The following is a 19,098-nucleotide window of genomic DNA, read 5'->3' as shown; positions in this document are numbered from 1 at the left end:
TTCTGGGATGTGGCTGGAGCAGGGCTTGTTGGCTTGTTGTCTGTCCTTTTTTTTTTTTTTTTTTTTTTAATTACAACAGCATGTACTTATTTTATTCTAAAAGAATAAAATTCATAAGCAGAAACAGCTTTTGTATTTGTTTGCAACCTATAAAATTGAGTTATTGTGCTGATATAAAATACTAAGAACTCACTTGAGGACCATGCCACCTTCTGAAAATGTCACACACCTACTTAAGTGTTAAAGTTATAGCATATCATAGACTTGTCCAGAGCAACATAAGTAAGCAACTGACTGCTCTTGACTGTCCCTTCCCCAGCAATAGCACTGATTGTGTTGGGAAAAGCCACAGGGCAAGGCTGCACAGCCAGATGGAGGAAACTTTTTGTTTAAAGGCAAAATGCCAAAATGGCTCTCTGGTGTAGGTAACTTCTACTTTCACACTCAGCTTGTACATGATCTCCTAACCTTAATTTCTTTCTCCTTAAGGGGTTGATTTGGATTGACTTGTTTAGACTGGTATCCATTATCTAATGAGTCAGGAGAGAAAGGGATTTCTGTGGTTACATGTAAACTCATGGTAGGTCAGCAGAAGTTACAGGTGAAGAGGGTAGTGAGGAAGCCAGCCACGATCCATCTATGTGAAGGTCACACCAGCTTCATTGTACACTTTGAAGACTTTCTCAATGGCATTGACATAGGCAGCTGTTCTCAGGTCCAATCCCAGGTTGTATTTCATGGCTGTGTGCATAATTTGCCTGGGAGAACTCTCCATTGTGTACGCCAAGCCAGAGTGCACGATGTATTTCTCAGATGCACCCGATATCCTGTCTTGGAACTCTGCTGTGGGTACAATGGGAATAGTTCCACCATGCTTTTCAAATTTTCTTTCTAAACACTCTTGAACAGACATGAGCAAGTAGTAGTTAGAATCCCTTTCATATTTAAAGGTCAAACGGCCATAGCTGACATGATTTAGATTCTTCAGCCACTCAAAGTATGATACTGTCACTCCTCCAACATTCAAGTAGAGATCTGGAATAACCATAATGTTTCTCTCCAGGAAGATCTTATCAGCTTCTGGAGTTGTTGGCCCATTGGCACCTTCAGCAATAATCTTGGCTTTGACTCTGGGTGCGTTGGATTTGGTCAACTGCTTCTCACTGGCAGCTGGGATCAGTATGTCACAGTCAGCTTCCAAGATGCTTCCTTCATAGGGCTTTGCCTTGGGGAAGCCCAGAATGGACCCATGTTGCAATTTGAAGTCTTCCAGTTCCTTTGGGTCAATACCATCTGGATTCTATATACTCCCATCAGACTCACCAACAGCAACACATTTAGCACCAAAACGATGTAAATATCTCATAGAGTGTAGGCCCACATTACCAAATCCCTGAACAACAAATGTTTTATCTCCAAATCCCGGTGTCATTCCTAAAATGCTCATGTAAGAAGCTTCATTGATAAAGTTTTCAATCCCATGGAAGACACCACCGCCAGTAGCAGAAATGTGTCCGTGGTTGCCCCCTTGACTGATAGGTTTACCAGTAACACAGGCATGTGCATTAATATCGTAGTGGCCCATCTGGCATAGGTATCAGCGATCCAGGACATCTCCCGCTCACCTGCGCTCATGTCTGGGGCAGGGACATCAATGCCAGGACCAATAAAGCCCTTCTTTGCTAGCTCCATGGTGAACCTCCTTGTGATCTTTTCCAATTCATTATCAGTATATTTCTTGGGATTGACCTTAACACCGGCTTTAGCGCCCCCAAACGGCACATCAACCCCTGCACATTTGTAAAAATATGGAACGCTTCACAAATTTGCGTGTCTGTCCTTCTTAAGGTGATTCTGCAACTGTTGTCTGGGTCTGGTCTAGCTTCCCAAGTTTCAGGTGCTGCTGGTTTCATGCAGCTCTGGTGGATCCAGGCTGGGATTCCCTCTACCTTTACGGCTGTGGGAGTGGTCAGAATCATGATCTGGGGTCCTTTCTACCTTGGCTTCAGAGGGGCTACATTCCAGTCCTTTATCCACATGCAATCAATCATCTGGTGAGAAAGGGTGAACTGGGGAGAATAAACTTACAGGACATCTCTCACTTACCCAGGTTGAAATATCCTGAGTGATCTTCCCTAGGGCTTGTAACTGTTGTCCTAGTCTCTCCCCACTCCTGAGGAGTTCCCAGGAGTGCCTGCAATGTGGGAGGGGGCCTATGATATAAGACTTCATAAGGGGAATATCCTGTCTTCTTAGAGGGAGTGCATCTAATTTTGCATAGCACCAAGGGAAGTGCCTACACCCACTTTAATCCTGTTTCCTGACAACATTTCCCATAAGCTGTTTTTGATGGTCCAGTTCATTCTCTCCACCTTTCCGGAACTTTGAGGTTGGTAGGAAGCGTGCAGTTTCCAAGTAATACCCAAGGCCATTGCTGTTTTCCGGACCTAATCCGCTACAAATGCTGGTCGGTTTCTGATCCGATGCACAGTGGCAGTCCAAACCTAGGGATGTGATCTCGAAGCAGCACACGGGTTGCTTCATGGGCCTTCTGGCACCTGGGGCAAAGTGGCAGGGTTTTAGGTGTTGCACAGACCTCAGTGGTGATGAGGGGATTTCTCACTTTAGCAGGCTCAGGTATTTGGTTGGCCTAGCATTTGTTAACCAATAACGTCCTTTAGTATTCATTAGAGTCACTACTGTGTGGAGTGCTTTGATATTTAAATTTTGCCCCAGAGTTGATGTTAAAACTTCAATTGTCATTTTTTTTCCCTCCTTCTGACGCATACAGCATGAGAGGCTTTGTTAAATTGGGTAGCCCCAAAGCCAGGGCTGAGAAAAGTTTCACTTTCAGTTCCTGCGGCTGCTGGGATCCCCATTCAAAGACTTCCTTGTCTCCTCCCCACTTTGTCACTTTGTGTAAGGGTTTGGCCAGTACTGCAAAGTTTGGAATCCACAATTTACAGAAACCCATGGCTCCCAGGAACTCTCTCGCCTGCCTCTTAGTTTTGGGTTCTGGCAGGTTGCAAATAACTTGTTTCCTCTCTGCTTCTAGGCTGCACTCTCCCTGCCGGGTGGTGAACCCCAGATATCGCACTTGCTGTTGGCAAATCTGGGCTCTCTTTTTAGATACTTTATACCCACAGTCCTCCAGGTGCTGAAGTAAGGCATCTGTTTCTTTAGCGCACCCAGCTGCCTTGTGGTGGCCCCATAAAAGGTCACCAGCATATTGGAGCAGCATGCAGCCTAAGTCCTTAGCAAGAAAATTCTGGGTGGGAGGGGTCATGGGCTAGTGCCTCCCCAAAGATGGTGAGAGAGTTCTTGAACCCCTGGGAAGCCGGGTCCAGGTGTACTGGGTGGTCACACCTGTTCCTGGATTTTCCCATTGAAACACAAATAGTTTCTGACCCTCTGAGGCCAGTCCAATGCTAAAGAAGTATTCTTTAAGTCCAATCAAGTGACCAACTATCCTCCGCTGGCAATAATCTCCAGCGCATGCACGAGTTGGGTGCAAGTGGATGCAAAGTCATTGTAGTCTGATTAACCAAATGCAAGCGCTGAACTGGACTGCAGTCTTCAGTCCCTGGTTAGGGAGGGGCTCCACTCCTCTTCCCCGGGACTGTGAGAGCCTTGATAATCTCTGCCTGAGGCAGTTTTAGCTGCGGGGAGTCCTTATTATTGAATGTGATAGTTGTAGCTCTTAATTTGCATAACAAGTTTTTCCTGAGGAGTGGGGTAGGGGCAGTCCCGCAAGTACAAGAACTGACGTGTAACTTCAGGGCCTCCCACCGCAATTCTGGAGCAAGCAGAAAGACTGTTTTTCTAACACCCCAGTAGCTCCAACTGTAATATTGGGGTTCAGGGTGCCCTTAGCTCCCCTGAGAGGATGTTTCTCCAGGTTATTGGCCTCCTGCCCTCTCAAGAATGAGAGAGGGGACCACAGTGCAGTGCGCAGTAAATGCCGGACTCAAAAGTGTTTGTAGAAAGTGATTTATTTATTTAGAGAGAGAGAAACAGCTAACTCTCACACTGAGTGAGAGAATCCAGAAAGATGGAATCCAGGAGAGGAAAGCAGCTTCCACACTGAGTGGAAGGGAATAGAGACGGAGTTTAGGAGGCGAAGACAGGCTTCCACGAAGGGAGTGTTCGTGGAAGGGGACTCCAGAGGGGAAATCCACGATAGAGAAAAACAGCTTCCACGAAGGGAGTGCTCGTGGAAGGGGATCCAAACATGGAGTCTGAAGGGGTGTGGAAGAAGGGGACTTTTAACCTGGGAGGAACCCCCACCTTCTCTAATACTCCTGGCCAATGAAAGGAGTTCCTTAGAACTTCCGAAGGAGTGATTGACTCTTAGTTTCTTCCCGCGCCCACAAAATTCAAACATAAACCGTTAAATCTCCCGGATGGAGAGAGATGGGAGGGGGCATGGCACTGGGAAATTCTTGCCCTTAAAACTGCGCCCCCTTGTGGACTCGGAAAGAGAACACATTCCCTCACAACAATATTAGTTGAATTCTTTGATGGGGAGTTACAGGACTGTTATCCAGACCTTGGGCTCTTTGGGGGCATATGAGCCCAGCCCCCTTCAGTCCCATGGCCCTTCCATTAGACTGAGCAGAGCTCCTCCACTTTTGTCTGAATCCTCGTGCTTAGGATCGCCCTGTTCTCCTGATAACTGGGGGCACTTGTCCTTCCAATGTCCCAGCTCCCTACAGTAAGCACACTGGTCACATTGCAGGCATGGGCAAGCAGATTGGGTGGCTTTCCAGGGGCCCCCCTTTCCTCACCCTCTTAGGGGTGCTCCTTTAATAGCGGCAGCTATCAAGTCAGCATTTCATCAAGGCTGACACTCGTTTTTCTCTGCCACTTTCTGTATGACTTACTGCTTCTCGGTTCACAAACACCTGGTTGGCTATTTCCAATAACTGTGAGTATTCATGCCCACAAATCCTGCCTGTTTCTGCAATTTTCTTCTAATGTTTTCTGCACACTGACTGACTAATGTCATATTTGTCATGTGTTGGTTTTCAGGGCTCTCAGGATCAAAAGGAGTATACCTATAATAGGCTTCACACAACCTTTCATAAAATTGGGTGGGGCTTTCCTCTTTTCCTTGAGTAACCTCAGAGACTTTATTCATGTTCGTAGCCTTCTGGGCTCCTTTTTTTAATCCTCCCAGCAAGGCTTCTCTGTACCGGATTAGCCTCTGCATGCCCTCCAGGGTGTTTGGATCCCACTGGGCGTCAGTCCCCAGTAACTGGACCCTGACATACTCTTGGGGGGTTCTGGTAATCTGCAGGAACACGCTCCTTCAACCATTTAGAAGCGGCTTGGAGTACTCTCCACCTTTTATCCGTGTTAAAAAGATATATAAGCTGCTGGTGGCAATCAGCCCAAGTGAGGTTTGAGTCTGAATAATGGTTTGCGGTAGGTCAATGAGAAATTGTGGCTTCTCAGTATAAGACAGGTTGTTATGTTTCCAGTTGATAAGATCAGCCGAGGTGAATGGCAGGTACGTGAAAACCCTCCTTTCTACCATGTGGCCATCCTCATCCACTCCTGTATACCTCTGCTCTCTTAAAGGCATCTGTACCCCTGCCTTGGGTTGCAGACAGGCTGCCAGAGGGGGGGTTTCTCCCGGGAAGCAGGCAGCAATGGGAGGAGTTCCTCTGCATTCTCTTTTGTCTACTCTGGGTGGTTTAGGGGTGTGCAATTCTAGCAGGGGTGCTGAGGCTTCAGGCCCAGATGCAGGGAGTCCTTGAGGAGGAGGGGGAATTATTGGCAAAAACTCTTCTGCCTTCAGATCTGCCAGGATCTTAGGAGTCAGTGTCTCTGCCACTGAATCTGCCAGGACCTTGGGAGTCCATGTCTCTGTTACTGAATCTACCAGGACCTTGGGAGTCCTTGTCTCTTGGCAGGTGGAGTTGGGTTTGGATTTTTCCTAGCTGTCTGTCCCTTCGCCACCTCAAGGTCCCCTCTGAGGGACAACCCACCCCAAATGCTGGCCAGTCTAACCTCACATAAAGTTCTTAGCTTCCCTGGTGTCATAGTTGCTCCATAGTCCTCACTAAATCCCTTCTTGAAAATTTTCAGCATGGTCCCTAAAGGAGTGGGCTTGCTATGAGTATGACCCATGCTTACGCATTGAAAAACAGCCCTCACAGTTAAGACAGTGTTACTCTGCCCACAGCAGTTCCCACCCGGCAAGAAGCACTGCACACTCTCTGATTCACATTTGCTTCAGGGTGGTATAATCGCATTTCTTTCTAAAGTATTTCAGATGCCACTTGGCATAAGAGAGATCATTAATCCTCTCATGATGCCTAGATTGCGGGAGCTCCTCCGTTTAGCCTTAAGTGGTCGTCTTTAATTCTAACCAGCCCCACATGTCACTTGGAGTGTAAGACCCCCTCTAATGGGCTTGATGCTCCCACATTTCGTGGCCGATGAGTCCAATTGGACCCCTCCATTCACTCACAGAATCGCTCTCCTCCCTCCACCCAAATCGAAACCATAAGCAAAACTTCCAAGGTTAGTTGCCGAAGGGGAAAGAGAGAAAGAGAGCCAAGTTCAGGAGTGCCAGATCCGGCACACGTGGGTGATCAGGCCATGCTTCCACCTAAAGGAGGTGGGCAAGTTTCCCGGGATCAATCCTACGTGTTTCTGTTGTCCGGACATTCCAAGTACCCATTCCTTCTCAGTGTTCAGCTATTGGCTGGATCCACACCGCGGGGGCTTCCCAGCTCTGCTCTGGTGAGGCTTTCCCCTGGGCCAATACCTGCCCAGGAGTGCTCTCAGGAATTGTGTCACCCAAGCAGGGATGCTCCGAAGGGCTAGGCAAACCACCTGAGAGGCTTTGCCGGCCGTCTGCCAACCGAAACTCACTTCCTGGTCAGGGAACCAAAATGAAGCAGGGACAGCCATGAGAAATAGACCTCTCAGACACTGAACTAGGAAGAAAGGAGTGATTTATTCGGCAGGGAGCAAGGTGACATAGCTGTCTAACAGCCAAGCTCGTCTAACAAAGAGAAGCTCTGCCTTTATGCAAACTTACAACTTTAGATACTACACGTGAAAGGGCCTTGGGTTTACAGCCTTAGAAATTACATGTGAAAGGGTCTTGGTTTACAGTTTTAGAAATTACATGTGAAAGGATCTTGATCCATGGAGTAGGCATGGGGTTGGGGTTTGATCTTGTTTAAGTAAAAACAGTGCCTTCCTGAAAGATTCCCCCATACTATACCTGCTATCTATTGGAAGGTGATTAAGGAGACGCTGGTTTACCAGCCTTTTCTTCTATTGAAATGTAGTGTGGAATTCAAGGGGGAGGTGATCCTAGAAGCTTGGGTCTCTTTCCTCACTGGTAGATCCAGATGCCAATCATCAGTATGCATGTTTTCTATAAAAAATGCAGACCACATGTTACAGGCTGCTCCCTGGTGTGTTTCAGACCCTAGAACAGGACTGCATTAATTACTAGTTAACACATTTTATTCAGGTTTGGCCAAGGGCCAGTATCATGACTACATTTCCCTTATATGCTAATAGGGTTGCAGCAAACTAACTGAGATTACCCAGGAGGTAAAAAGACCTTGAATGTCTAACAAAAGGTCTTTATTTTAATGCCTAATTTATTGTTTTCTTGGCATAAAATTCTAGGCTGACAGTTATTCTCCCTGAAGATGTGAGGGCATTATTCCACTGTCTCTGGCAATCTTGCATTGCTGTTGAGAAGTCTGATCCCATTCTGATTCCTAGTTCTTTACTTGTGACTCTGGTAGCTCTCAGAATCTTTCCTCTGTCTCGTATGTACTGAAATTCCATGATGCACATTGGTGTGAGTCTTTCATCTGCTGTGCTGGATATTTAGGGTGGCCCTTTCAAAATGGAAAGTAATATTCTCCAGTTCATGGGAATTTGTTTATTTAATAATTTCCTCCCTCTGATTATCTTAGTACCTTTTGGAATTTCTGTTGTTCAGATATTGGCCCCATTGGATTAAGTATTTACTTTTCTCATCTTTTCTCCCCTATTATCTATGTTTTTAAATTTAGGTTTTACTTTTGGGGAGATGGAGTCAACTTTATATTTTGAATCTTTTATTGATTATTTGGTTGTTTTGATCATATTTTTATTTTTAAGTGGTCTTCCTTGTTCTCTGATTGTCCCATTTTGATAGTACCCTGTTCTTGTTTCACAGATGCAATATTGTCTTTCTCTGAGGATATTAATTACAGTTTCATTGGAGTTTTCTCCTGATCTTTGTCTTGTATCTTATTCTGCAAGTTCCTTTCTGTTAGTTTTAGTTTTTGCCTTTCATATCCTGTCTAGTGATTCTTGACTGTCCATTTATGTTTGAAGTAAAGCATTAAAAAACATATTGGGTTAGACATTGATTTATGGGCCTCATTGTAGGGTAACTGAAGAAGGAGCCAGTAGTTTCACTGGAGGATGCTGAAATTTCAGTATCTATAGGTCTTTTCTCTTTGACATGTCAGTTTCCCCAAAGACAATTCTCTTAGACTCCTGCCTAATTTACTACATTCTGAGAAGGGGCTATTGTGGGGTAGAAGGATGTCTCTCATTCAGAATACAGACTTTCACTTAATTCTAATGTTTTTAGTAAAGCACCTGACCCCCGTACCTAATGTCCCTCAGCATAGATCCTCTGATTTAACAACAGCAAGAGGAAAATGGAAGTTCACCTGAGAGAGGAGACAAGGAAAAGAAGGAGTCTCTAGGTTGCACCCACCCAGATAGAAGGGAGGCTGTCTAATGTTACTCCCTGTTTGCAGTACCACCCACTCCTGCCTTTAAAGGTACCTAACCCTCCAGGCCCTGAGTTTCTCAGTGTTCTCAGTCATGCTTGTTGTTGACATCCCTCTGAAAGCACTTAGGACACAGCCTTTCCTCTCTGCTGAGTCAGCTTTGTTCTTCCAGGTGCTTTCTGTCCTTCATAGTGTTGCTAATGTCTTTTGTCTGCTTCATCTCCTCTTGAGTACTTTCTGTCCTTGTGGACTTATGCCTTTGAAAAATACCGTTACTCTTAACTTAGTTTACTTTGTGAGCAAGCAGAGGTAAAGGCATGTGCCTTTAGGGTTGAAGAGTTTTTCCCTCCCTTTCTAAAGATTTGGGTGTAAAGTCTACCAAAATAATACTGACAATAGATTAACAGGAGAAAAAGCATACAAATTTAGTAATGTGTATAAGCACAGGAAAATAACAAAAGGTTGATTATGCAATTACCCAGAGAGATTCAGAAGCTTATATACCCTTCTTTAGGTATCTTCCTTCAGGGAGAGGGAAATTGGGAATATGGGCAATTTTGAGGGGTCATCAATGATTTTTAGGGGAACTGAATGGACCCAAAAGGCAGACAGTAGTTTTTAAATGATTCTGTTTGAGTAGGACCAAGAACAGATAATAGCTTGTGTGCAAGTTATGGGAAGAAGAGGGGTAGCACAACACTGCAAACAAGGGTTGTCTGATCCCAGGCAATCTATTCAAGCTGCCCTCAGGAGATTAGACGAAAAGTCTGTGTGGTCATGGTGATGAATTTTAGTCTTTTTTCTTCTTTGGTGCTTAACCTTTCTTGGTTATTGTAAGGTCCTTTAAACTGACTGCACCATGGCTACACCATAGTCAAGCCGTGGTGACTCCTGTGACCCACACAACTCCAGATGGCCTCCAGGAGCCAGAAAGTCTGAAGTAACAGGAAAACCACAAAAGAATAGCTAGCTCCTGCAGTCCATGATTAACCAACCTTGCAACATACTGCCATTGCTCCTGCCTCAACCGTTCCTGCCTCAACTGATAAGCCAACTTTGTGACACTGGACCTTATGACACATGCCCCTGCCCAGCAATACCCCTGACTTGCAAAACCAACCTAAACTGTAACTTTCCACTACCCACCCCAAACCTATAAAACTAGCTCCTATCCCACCATCCTCTGCTGACTCTCTTTTCAGACTCAGCCCGATCCCACTCGAGTGAATAAACAGCCACATTGCTGACACAAAGCCTGTTTAGGTGGTCTCTTCATTCAGAGCATGCTTAACAGTTATTTAATGAGATTCCTAGAAAGGGAGTTTCAACACTATTGTACTTCTTTTGGAAGAAATTTTCTTAGGCAGGTATGGGAACCTCCTGAGAGAGTCCCTACCTGTGCTGGGTTAAAAAGTCTTGGTTCTGAGGTAGCTTCTAAGGCTAAAGTAATTTCCTTTGTTACTTTGAAGCTCTGTTCTCTGAGCCCCAATATGCCTAATTACTCAGTTTCGATGGGCAGCTCTGGGCAGTAGCTTTCTTATATCCAAAATGAGGGAATTAGACCAGATTATCTCTAAGGTTCTGTGAATCTCAAATGCTACAAATCCATGACTAAGTAGGTGCTATATCATATGCAACCAACTCTAAGAATTGTCAGAATCCAAACAACAGGGAAATTACTAGAGCATGAATCATCAAGGGAAGTTTCACCTTAGGTGTGGTGGCTAGAAAGTTGCGTGTGGATTGGATAAATGGAGAGAAGAGGAAGGGAACAGCATAAGTGAATGCATAGAAGTGACTATGCCCACCTATGGGAGCGGTACATGTTGACAAGTAACAAGGAACAAAGTTGGATGTTTACCCCGTGTATGTTTAGTACTTCCTGTAGAGGGCCTTCAAAGGCTGGAATATAAACTTAATTGCAGTACAAAATGTCACTCTTCAAAAATAATATAATATTGTTACTAAATAGTATTTATTTTTATCCTACAACCTTTGTACATTCTGGTTCACATCATTTCTCTTTCGGGTGAGTTGAAATCTCAATTTTTCTCTTCTAAACAAATTTTTTTTTAAAATACAGTGATATTATTTTGTGAACCAATGCTGTATTTTTTGAGGTAAACTCTAATTTTGATGTTGCATTTTATATCCCTTTTATTTTTCTTATAGGTTTTATTGTTGTATGCATATAATTTGAAGCCTCTGAAGATTTCAGATGTTAGACATTACACTTTTAACAATGTATGTGCTGGCTCTTTATGGATTCCACTGAACAGGCAAGTAAAAAACTCCACAACTCTAATTGTCTTTGTTGTTATTTCTCATGAGAATAGACTGTTTCAGTAATTGACAAGGTATAGCATAGGAGACCTGCTAAAAGACACTTCTAGAAGAATCTTCATTTTGTTGAGAATAATAATATATTGCAGTGGTTAAGAGCATGAACTCTGAATCCAGCCTGCTTCCTTCAAATACCAGTTGTGTCCCTTATTACCTTCACAATCTTGGGCAGTTTATGTAACCTCTGTACTTCAGTTTCATTATCAATAAAATGGGAATAATACTAATAATAGTACCGAGGGTTGCCGAAGGAACGGTTCATGATGCTTCATAGAGATTATAAGAGAGCACACGGATGTTGTCTGTACTGTAGTTCGCCTGTAGTTGCAATGTGGTTAAAAAATAATTTAATTTGACTTTGTGTGGAGTTTCAAAATTAAGCTCAAACTCTGCTACCTCTCTTGGCCCACCATTCCCTCTGTGCCCAATCGGAAGTCTCTGCTTCATCCAGGTTGTTTTCCTCCCTCTCCATCAAACAGGTCATATCTCTTAACCTCTTTGCTGATGCCTCATTTCTCTCTTCCTATTTCACTTTACCAAGTTTCTTGTTGTTGTTTATTAATTTATTACTTAGTTTATTTTTGACTCCATTGTTCATTGCCCTTCTGACCTTAGCCTCCATTTCCTCCATTGTAGGATGGAAATGACCATAACTGCTCTGCCTGCCTTTCAGGGTTATTGTCAGGACCAAGTTAGATAGCATGTGAACATTCTTTGAAAAGCTTAACCACTAGCGCCTGTTCCATCAATGGCTTGGTAAACAGAGAATTAGTGTTTCTCTGTCCTTCCTTGGAGAGTCTTGTTCATGTTCTATGATTTTCATTTTGAATGACTTCTTGGCATCATCATGAAAGAGACAAAGGCTGTTTCAAGAGCTGGCACGTTTTCAATTATTCAGTCAATTTATTTATTCCTTCTTTTCTTTCTTCTCCTCTCCTCTCCTCTATATTTGCATTCAGTCAATTTATTTCCTTCCGTTTTTTCCTTTTCAAGTGAAATGATTGAAAACCTAGGTTACAGGCTATAGACCAGCACAGCTAAGCAACAAAATCAGGTAATTCTGCACTTGCTTTGTAAATCCAGAAATGTAGATTTTTTTCCAGTCCCACATGATGAAAATGGTGATAATTTCTATAAAGTAGAAAGCCAACAAACTGATAAACTTCTTTTTTTATTCCAAAAAGTTTAAAACTTTGGCATACTTCTGATCAATGGTAGGGTTACTAAAATTAGTGACAAGCCCCAGCCACTGAGGCCATCACAGAGGACCATTTCTGACAATCTTTTATCTCCCTGTCCTTTGGTGGCACTGTGAAAATAAACTATTTCTCTCCTCCTGGGTGACATTCCTTGTGTTCTTATGAGGCTCAAGATTAGTACATGGGAAATTGGTCTTGATCATCCTTTGGGAGGCAAAGTAGGAATAAAATGGGTCATGAAAAATAGGCCAGAGAAGAAGAAACTTTGATAACCTGCAAATTGGGAGATCCTCCTTTTATCATTCACTTCCTCATCTCCTAGTTAAGTTCTCATAAGGAAAAGTATATTCTAATCCTTTGCATTTTTTTACAGCAAAAAAGGAGACACTAGTGTTCTCAATGAACAGATATAAAGCTTTTTGTGTAGTTCTAAGTGGTAGTTTTGCTGTTGTGGCCAAGATCAAGTTCTCTGCCTACTGTCTCTGCTTTTAAACCTCCTGTCATCCATGTTTCTACTTACAACTAGGTCCTGCCCTCCAGGCCATGGCAGACCATGGAAGAGAGTATCTAGGAGTCAGTAAATGACAGCAGAGGCTTTGGGGAGCCCAGACGGGATGGTGGATGCTTTTTTGTGGTGCCAAGGTTTAAAAAGCTGGAGCAGGTATTGACCTGGCGGACAGAAATGAAGAAGTATGTGGGAGGACAGGAAGGTGAGGGGCAAATACATACCACAGCACAAAGGAAGGGAGCAAGATGTAGGAAGGTGCAGTCATGGGGTCCAGACCTCCCACTGAGATTCTGATCATCTGATATTGCTGTTTGCATGAGGACCTAGCCTGCTTTACCCAGTCCCAGATTGCTCTTCATGGAGCTAGATGGGGCCATTTACTCTGCCAGCCCAGACAGTGAAGTTCTGGACACTCATACACAAGCTGCAACCTAAATGTCGAAGAACAGTTTATCCTTCCTAGAATCCCAAGTATTATTAAGGAAAGCTATGCTATTTGTGGAAGACAAATAAGACTTCTTTCTCTAGGTATTAGAATTAAAGAATGGCATTTTAGAATACCATCTTTCCTTTATGTCGTTCCTTATAGTTAAGAACATATATAATTACATCATTTCATCCTTACAAAAGCCTTATGAATTGGATGAAGTGGATTTTCTTCTTCCAGTCTTACAGTAGAAGGAATTCCAGGGTCAGAGAGGTTAAGTGAGTAGACTAAGGTTTCATGGCTAGCGTTTGAAGGAACCAAGCCCGACTCACTTAGTATTTCACCTCTTCATCTTCTTTTCTCTCCAATGCATCAGGCAGCTTTTCCAACATTATTGGAGATGACCCATTATTTTAAAAAAATTTTACTTTAAGTTCTGGGATACATGTGCAGAAAGTGCAGGTTTGTTACATAGATATACATGTGCCATGGTGGTTTGCTGCACTGATCAAACCAATCATCTAGGTTTTAAGCCCCTAGTGCATTAGGTATTTGTCCTAATGCTCTCCCTCCCCTTGTCCAACTCCCCGACAGGCCCCGGTGTGTGATGTTTCCCTCTCTGTGTCCATGTGTTCTCATTGTTCAACTTTCACCTATGAGTGAGAATGTGTGGTGTTTGGTTTTCTGTCCCTGTGTTAGTTTGCTGAAGATGACAGTTTCCAACTTCATCCATGTCCCTACAAAGGATATGAACTCGTTCTTTTTTATGGCTGCATAGTATTCCATGGTATATATGTGCCACATTTTCTTTATCCAGTCTGTCATTGATGGGCATTTGGGTTGGTTGCAAGTCTTTGCTATTGTGAACAGTGCTACAATAAACATACATGTGCCTATGTCTTTATAGTAGAATGATTTATAATCCTTTGGGATTGTAAATTCCAGTAATGAGATTGCTGGGTCAATGGTATTTCTGGTTCTAGATCCTTGAGGAATTGCCACAGTGTCTTCCACAATGGTTGAACCAAATTACACTCCCAGCAACAGTATAAAAGCATTCTAATTTCTCCACATCTAATTTCTCTAGCATTTGTTGTTTTCTGACTTTTTAATGATCACCATTCTAACTGGCATGAGATGGTATCTCATTGTGGTTTTGATTTGCATTTCTCTCATGATCAGTGATGATGAGCTTTTTTTCATGTGTTTGTTGGCTGCATAAATGTCTTTTGAGAAGTGTCTGTTACATCCTTTGCCTACTCTTTGATGGGGTTGTTTTTCTCTTGTAAATTTGTTTAAGTTCCTTGTAGATTCTGTATATTAGATCTTTGTCAGATGGATAGATTGTAAAAATTTTCTCCCATTCTGTAGGTTGCCTGTACACTCTGATGATAGTTTCTTTCACTGTACAGAAGCTCTTAAGTTTAATTAGATCCCATTTGTCAATTTTGGCTTTTGTTGCAATTGCTTTTGGTATTTTAGTCATGGAGTCTTGGCCCATGCCTATGCCCTTAATGGTATTGCCTAGTTTTTTTTCTAGGGTTTTTATGGTTTTCAATTTTTACATTTAAGTCTTTAATCCATCTTGAGTTAATTTTTGTATAAGGTGTAAGGATATGGCTAGCCAGTTTTCCCAGCACCATTTATTAAACAGGGAATCTTTCCCCATTGCTTGTTTTTGTCAGATTTGTCGAAGATCCAATGGTTGTAGATGTGTGCTGTTATTTCTGGGGTCTGTGTTCTGTTCCATTGGTCCACATATCTGTTTTGGTACCAGTACCATGCTGTTTGCTTACTGTAGCCTTGTAGTACAGTTTGAAGTCAGGTAGCGTGATGCCTCCAGCTTTGTTCTTTTTGCTTTGAATTGTCTTGGCTATATGGGCTGTTTTTGTTTCCATATGAAATTTAAAGCAGTTTTTTCTAATTCTGTGAAGAAAGTCAGTGGTAGCTTGATGGGAATAGCATTGAATCTATAAATTACTTTGGGCACTTTGACCATTTTCACGATAGTGATTCTTCCTACCCATGAGCATGGAATTTTTTTCCAATTGTTTGTGTCCTCTCTTATTTCCTTGAGCTGTGGTTTGTAGTTCTCCTTGGAGAGGTCCTTCACATCCCTTGAAAGTTGTATTCCTAGGTATTTCATTTTCTTTGTAGAAATTGTGAATGGAAGTTCACTCATGATTTAGCTCTCTGCTTGTCTATTATTGGTATGTAGGATGACCCATTTTTTAATGGATAACTTTTAATAATGTTAAAAGTTTTTCAAGTAAACTTTTAACATTAAATCTTTGCATTTAACTGTTGCCTTTTAAATAGAAAATTTTCTAAGACATACTATATAAATTCAAATCCTCTTGTATGTAGTTACATTTTTAAACTTTTTATTGCTGAGAACTATCATTCAGAAAATCAAGTATTGCACAATGCTGCAGATGAGAATGCTGTGGAAAATTGACATTTTTGCCTATGTTCCTGATGTCAGTTTGCTTTGGGGATCATTTGCTTCTTTTGCATAAAGATTTTCTTCCTTCCTTGAATAGAGACATGCATACACGCACATATTTAAACACATGCATGCACATGTGTGTTGTGCCTGTAGTGTGGAGTCATGGAGGCCATGCAGGTGGCTGTTTGCCTTCTTCAACTGTAAGCCTTTCCACCTTCTGCCTCCACTCCCTGGTCCACTCTGCCTTCAGGACATCAACTCTTTACTGGCCCGTGAACCCTGTCTTCAGCATCATGGCCGGTGTCCTCCTTTGGCTTTTATTTTTCCATTTTTCTTCATTCTTCTCCCTACCTCCCTTCCTCCACCCTCTCCACCCCCATTTGCAACACACATGCAATACATTGAATTGTTATGGGTCCCTTGATTGGCCTTTTAGAGTCATTGCTAACGTGTCATAATTCTTAGCTGCAGGTCAGCCAGACAGTCAGAGCATGGCGTTAAGATGTCCATAGAAGTAAATATTTTTTTCCTGCCTAGATTTTGTTTCCATACATAGATAATTATTTTCTTTATTTTCATCTTCAGCAAATTTTTTAGATGTGTGTCTTTCTTCATTGTGATTTTGCAATTTCAATTATATTTTTATCTGAGTGTATAACAAGACCATAAACATTATGAAAGTTAAGACTGCGTCTTTTTGCTTGTGTTTCTTGAATGAAGGGAATGACTGAATGAATGGTGCTTGGCCATGTTAGAAGTCTAATCGTTAAATAACTGAGGGCTTACTTTATACAAGTTATTGATTCTGCAAATAAACAAATGCTTTTCTTAACTCTTCAAAATAAAATACACATATATTTGTTATTTTCAGGGTTATTGCAATTCATGAGAAGTTATCTAATCTTGTACAAATAGCTGAAATATCATTGCCAACAGCTCCTGAAATTACCTCAAATGAAAACGTATATGAAATAGGAGATGTGGAAGAGGAATCAGTTGATAATGAAATGGAAGTAAGTAGTTAAATAATGGAAAATGACATTGCTATAGATTATCTTTTACATCCTCAAAGCAGAACTATGTAACTCGACTTGAACTCTATGGTTCTTCTGCCTCTAATTTATTCAGAGTGCAAAACATGATTCAGCTTTTTTGACATGTATGTTGTATGTCTCCTGAAGGTCTGAAGGTCTTCTAAGCATGTGAATTACAAGAATTTGGTGGTGAATGAATACAAACCAATCCAGACAAATCATTCAGCTATAACTGTGAATCCCAAGAGATAATGCTTTGTGACTTTGCAATATTACTTTATCTTTTTTCACTCTAAATCTATTATTTAAACATTTTTATTATCCAAATAGTATGTGAAGAGAAACCAGAAAATATAGGTAGGCATAGTTTTTCAGATCTTTTACATGCATATATATTTTTCTAACAAAAAAAAGGCTATTTGTATAGTATGCTATTAAGTCTGATCAGACGGCTGAGTTGTTTTTCTGATGACTGATATTTGTGTTTTGGAGGAGAGGGGAGTTTTTTCTCCCATTCTGAGTTCTGAGTTCTCCTGGGGCACAGCAGACAGTTAAATGGAGACAGAAATGTCAGCATCATTACTGATAAAGCTGAGTAGCGAATTTGGCTTTAGATCTGTGGCCAAATGAGCACATTAATATTTTACCCCTGAATTAGCCAGACTTGCCTACCTAGTCATGCAGTCATCTGGCACATCCATGTAACCACAGGGTTTCCCCATTTCCCTTTCCCCCCATCAAGCTGACTGCATGGAGAGCAGGGAATAATCGTTCTGCAGGTAGAGTGCCTCCAAAAAGTATAAACAAAGATTGCCCCTAAGGGGCTGAGCCTAGCATGCTCTGTTGCTTTTCCCAAACGCATGGATGAGATAAGTCACTCTACTCTTTTGGGGGTAAATTGATCTAAAAGAATCTGGAAGTGTCCTAGGTTCTTTGGAAGAGACATGGAAATTCCTTATTCTTTATGGAAATGAGAAGGGAAGGGAATATGTGTTCTCCCCTAATTATCTGTTCTTTAAATTTCCATTTGTACCTTAATTTCTTGAGAGATATATTCTATATTTAGTGTAGCTGTTTAAAAAAATATCTAAAAGGCTTAAAATGAAAAAGGGTAATCTGCTGCCCAACCTCTCCTCACTCCACAATTCTGCTCTGCAGAGGCAACCACTTTCCACTCTTTTAGCTGCTGCTTTTGTTATTTGCTTTCACATCTACAAATAATATTCAGTATCAGTCATGAAAAATGGGATAACGAAAAGCCTCCAAATCTGAGTGAGTCAGCTGGGGGCCTGCTTCATGCCTCCTCATGCCAGCATCTAGGTGAGTGGAACATTCATCATGGAACATTACCAGTCACTGTGGCAGAGGGGAAAGAAGGGACACATGACACACTGGCTCATAAAACTTCCATCATATCACTTCCACTAACAGTTCATTAGCCAAATAATTTATATGCTGTACCAACAATTCTGCCACCGATTTGGAAGACAGAAAGCCAGACAAAATGATGAATCATGCTGAAAGCCAGAAATTATTGTTTTTTTCTGGAGGTATCAATTTTAGACAATATGTATTGATTTCCTGTCTGATATATATGAATTTAGCTCATTTACACTTCTCCCCAACTTCTTCTTTTCCCTTTTCTTCTACATAATGTTACATCACAAAATTTAATTAAATCAATGTTCAGTGTTATGACCCTGTAAATGATGTTCACAGCTGAGTCAAGTGATATACTATAGTTATTTTTCTTTCTTGACTTGTGTTTTATTCTTAATGTTTTTTCTTTCCTTGTCTTTTATTCTTAATGTTTTCTCAGTCATTACATCAGAACTTTCATATGTTCATCCATAGATTTTTTTACTCAAGTATTCATACTTATCAACTAATGTCTCAAACCCCTTTCCCTCCTGGAGCCTCCTACTCTCCTGTTCCAGTTGAAGACTGACTACTCTCATGCCTGCTGCATAGCTCTGCTTCTGGGCTCTCCTTGTACCACTTTTTGGGTTGAATTCTCAGCTACTTGGGTCCCCAGCATCACTTTTCCACAACTCTTGTCCACAAAACAAAGTTTATTCACCGTTTCTTCATTCAACATCTGTTGAAAGCCTCCTACTTGCCATGAAGTGGGAATTGGAGATGAGCAAGACACAGAGAGAGCCCTTAGGAGCTTATGGTCTAGTGAGAGCAATAGGAGAGGCAGACTCTTGCCTCATCTGCTGAGATCAGAGGAGAGGAAACACTTAATTCCACCCATCTCTCCCGCTTTTAGGATCTTCCCTTTATTTTTGGTCTAGTTTATCTTTTTTACTTAAATCATTTTCTGTTAGGAATATTTAATTGGTTATCAATAACAAAACATTTTTAATT

General features: G+C 41.8%; 1 protein-coding gene and 1 pseudogene across 2 annotated transcripts in view; one reads left to right on the top strand and one right to left on the bottom strand.

Annotated features, from left to right (window-relative positions):
* The window catches only part of CFAP54 (cilia and flagella associated protein 54), a 355,515-nt gene that overhangs the window by 279,719 nt on the left and 56,698 nt on the right, over positions 1-19,098 (top strand). For both annotated transcript variants that reach the window (XM_064376848.1, XM_064376847.1), the window contains 2 exons: positions 10,941-11,047; positions 16,566-16,707. In XM_064376848.1, coding sequence (XP_064232918.1) covers positions 10,941-11,047; positions 16,566-16,707 — 249 coding nt within the window. The remainder of the gene's footprint in view (positions 1-10,940; positions 11,048-16,565; positions 16,708-19,098) is intronic.
* Positions 561-2,051, bottom strand: LOC110569253 (glutamate dehydrogenase 1, mitochondrial-like; annotated as a pseudogene).

This window comes from Aotus nancymaae, unplaced genomic scaffold (genome assembly GCF_030222135.1).
Source record: "Aotus nancymaae isolate 86718 unplaced genomic scaffold, 86718_ANA_hifiasm-v0.15.2.pri h1tg000016l, whole genome shotgun sequence".
NCBI lineage: Eukaryota > Metazoa > Chordata > Mammalia > Primates > Aotidae > Aotus > Aotus nancymaae.
This window is presented reverse-complemented; position numbering and strand designations above follow the sequence as displayed.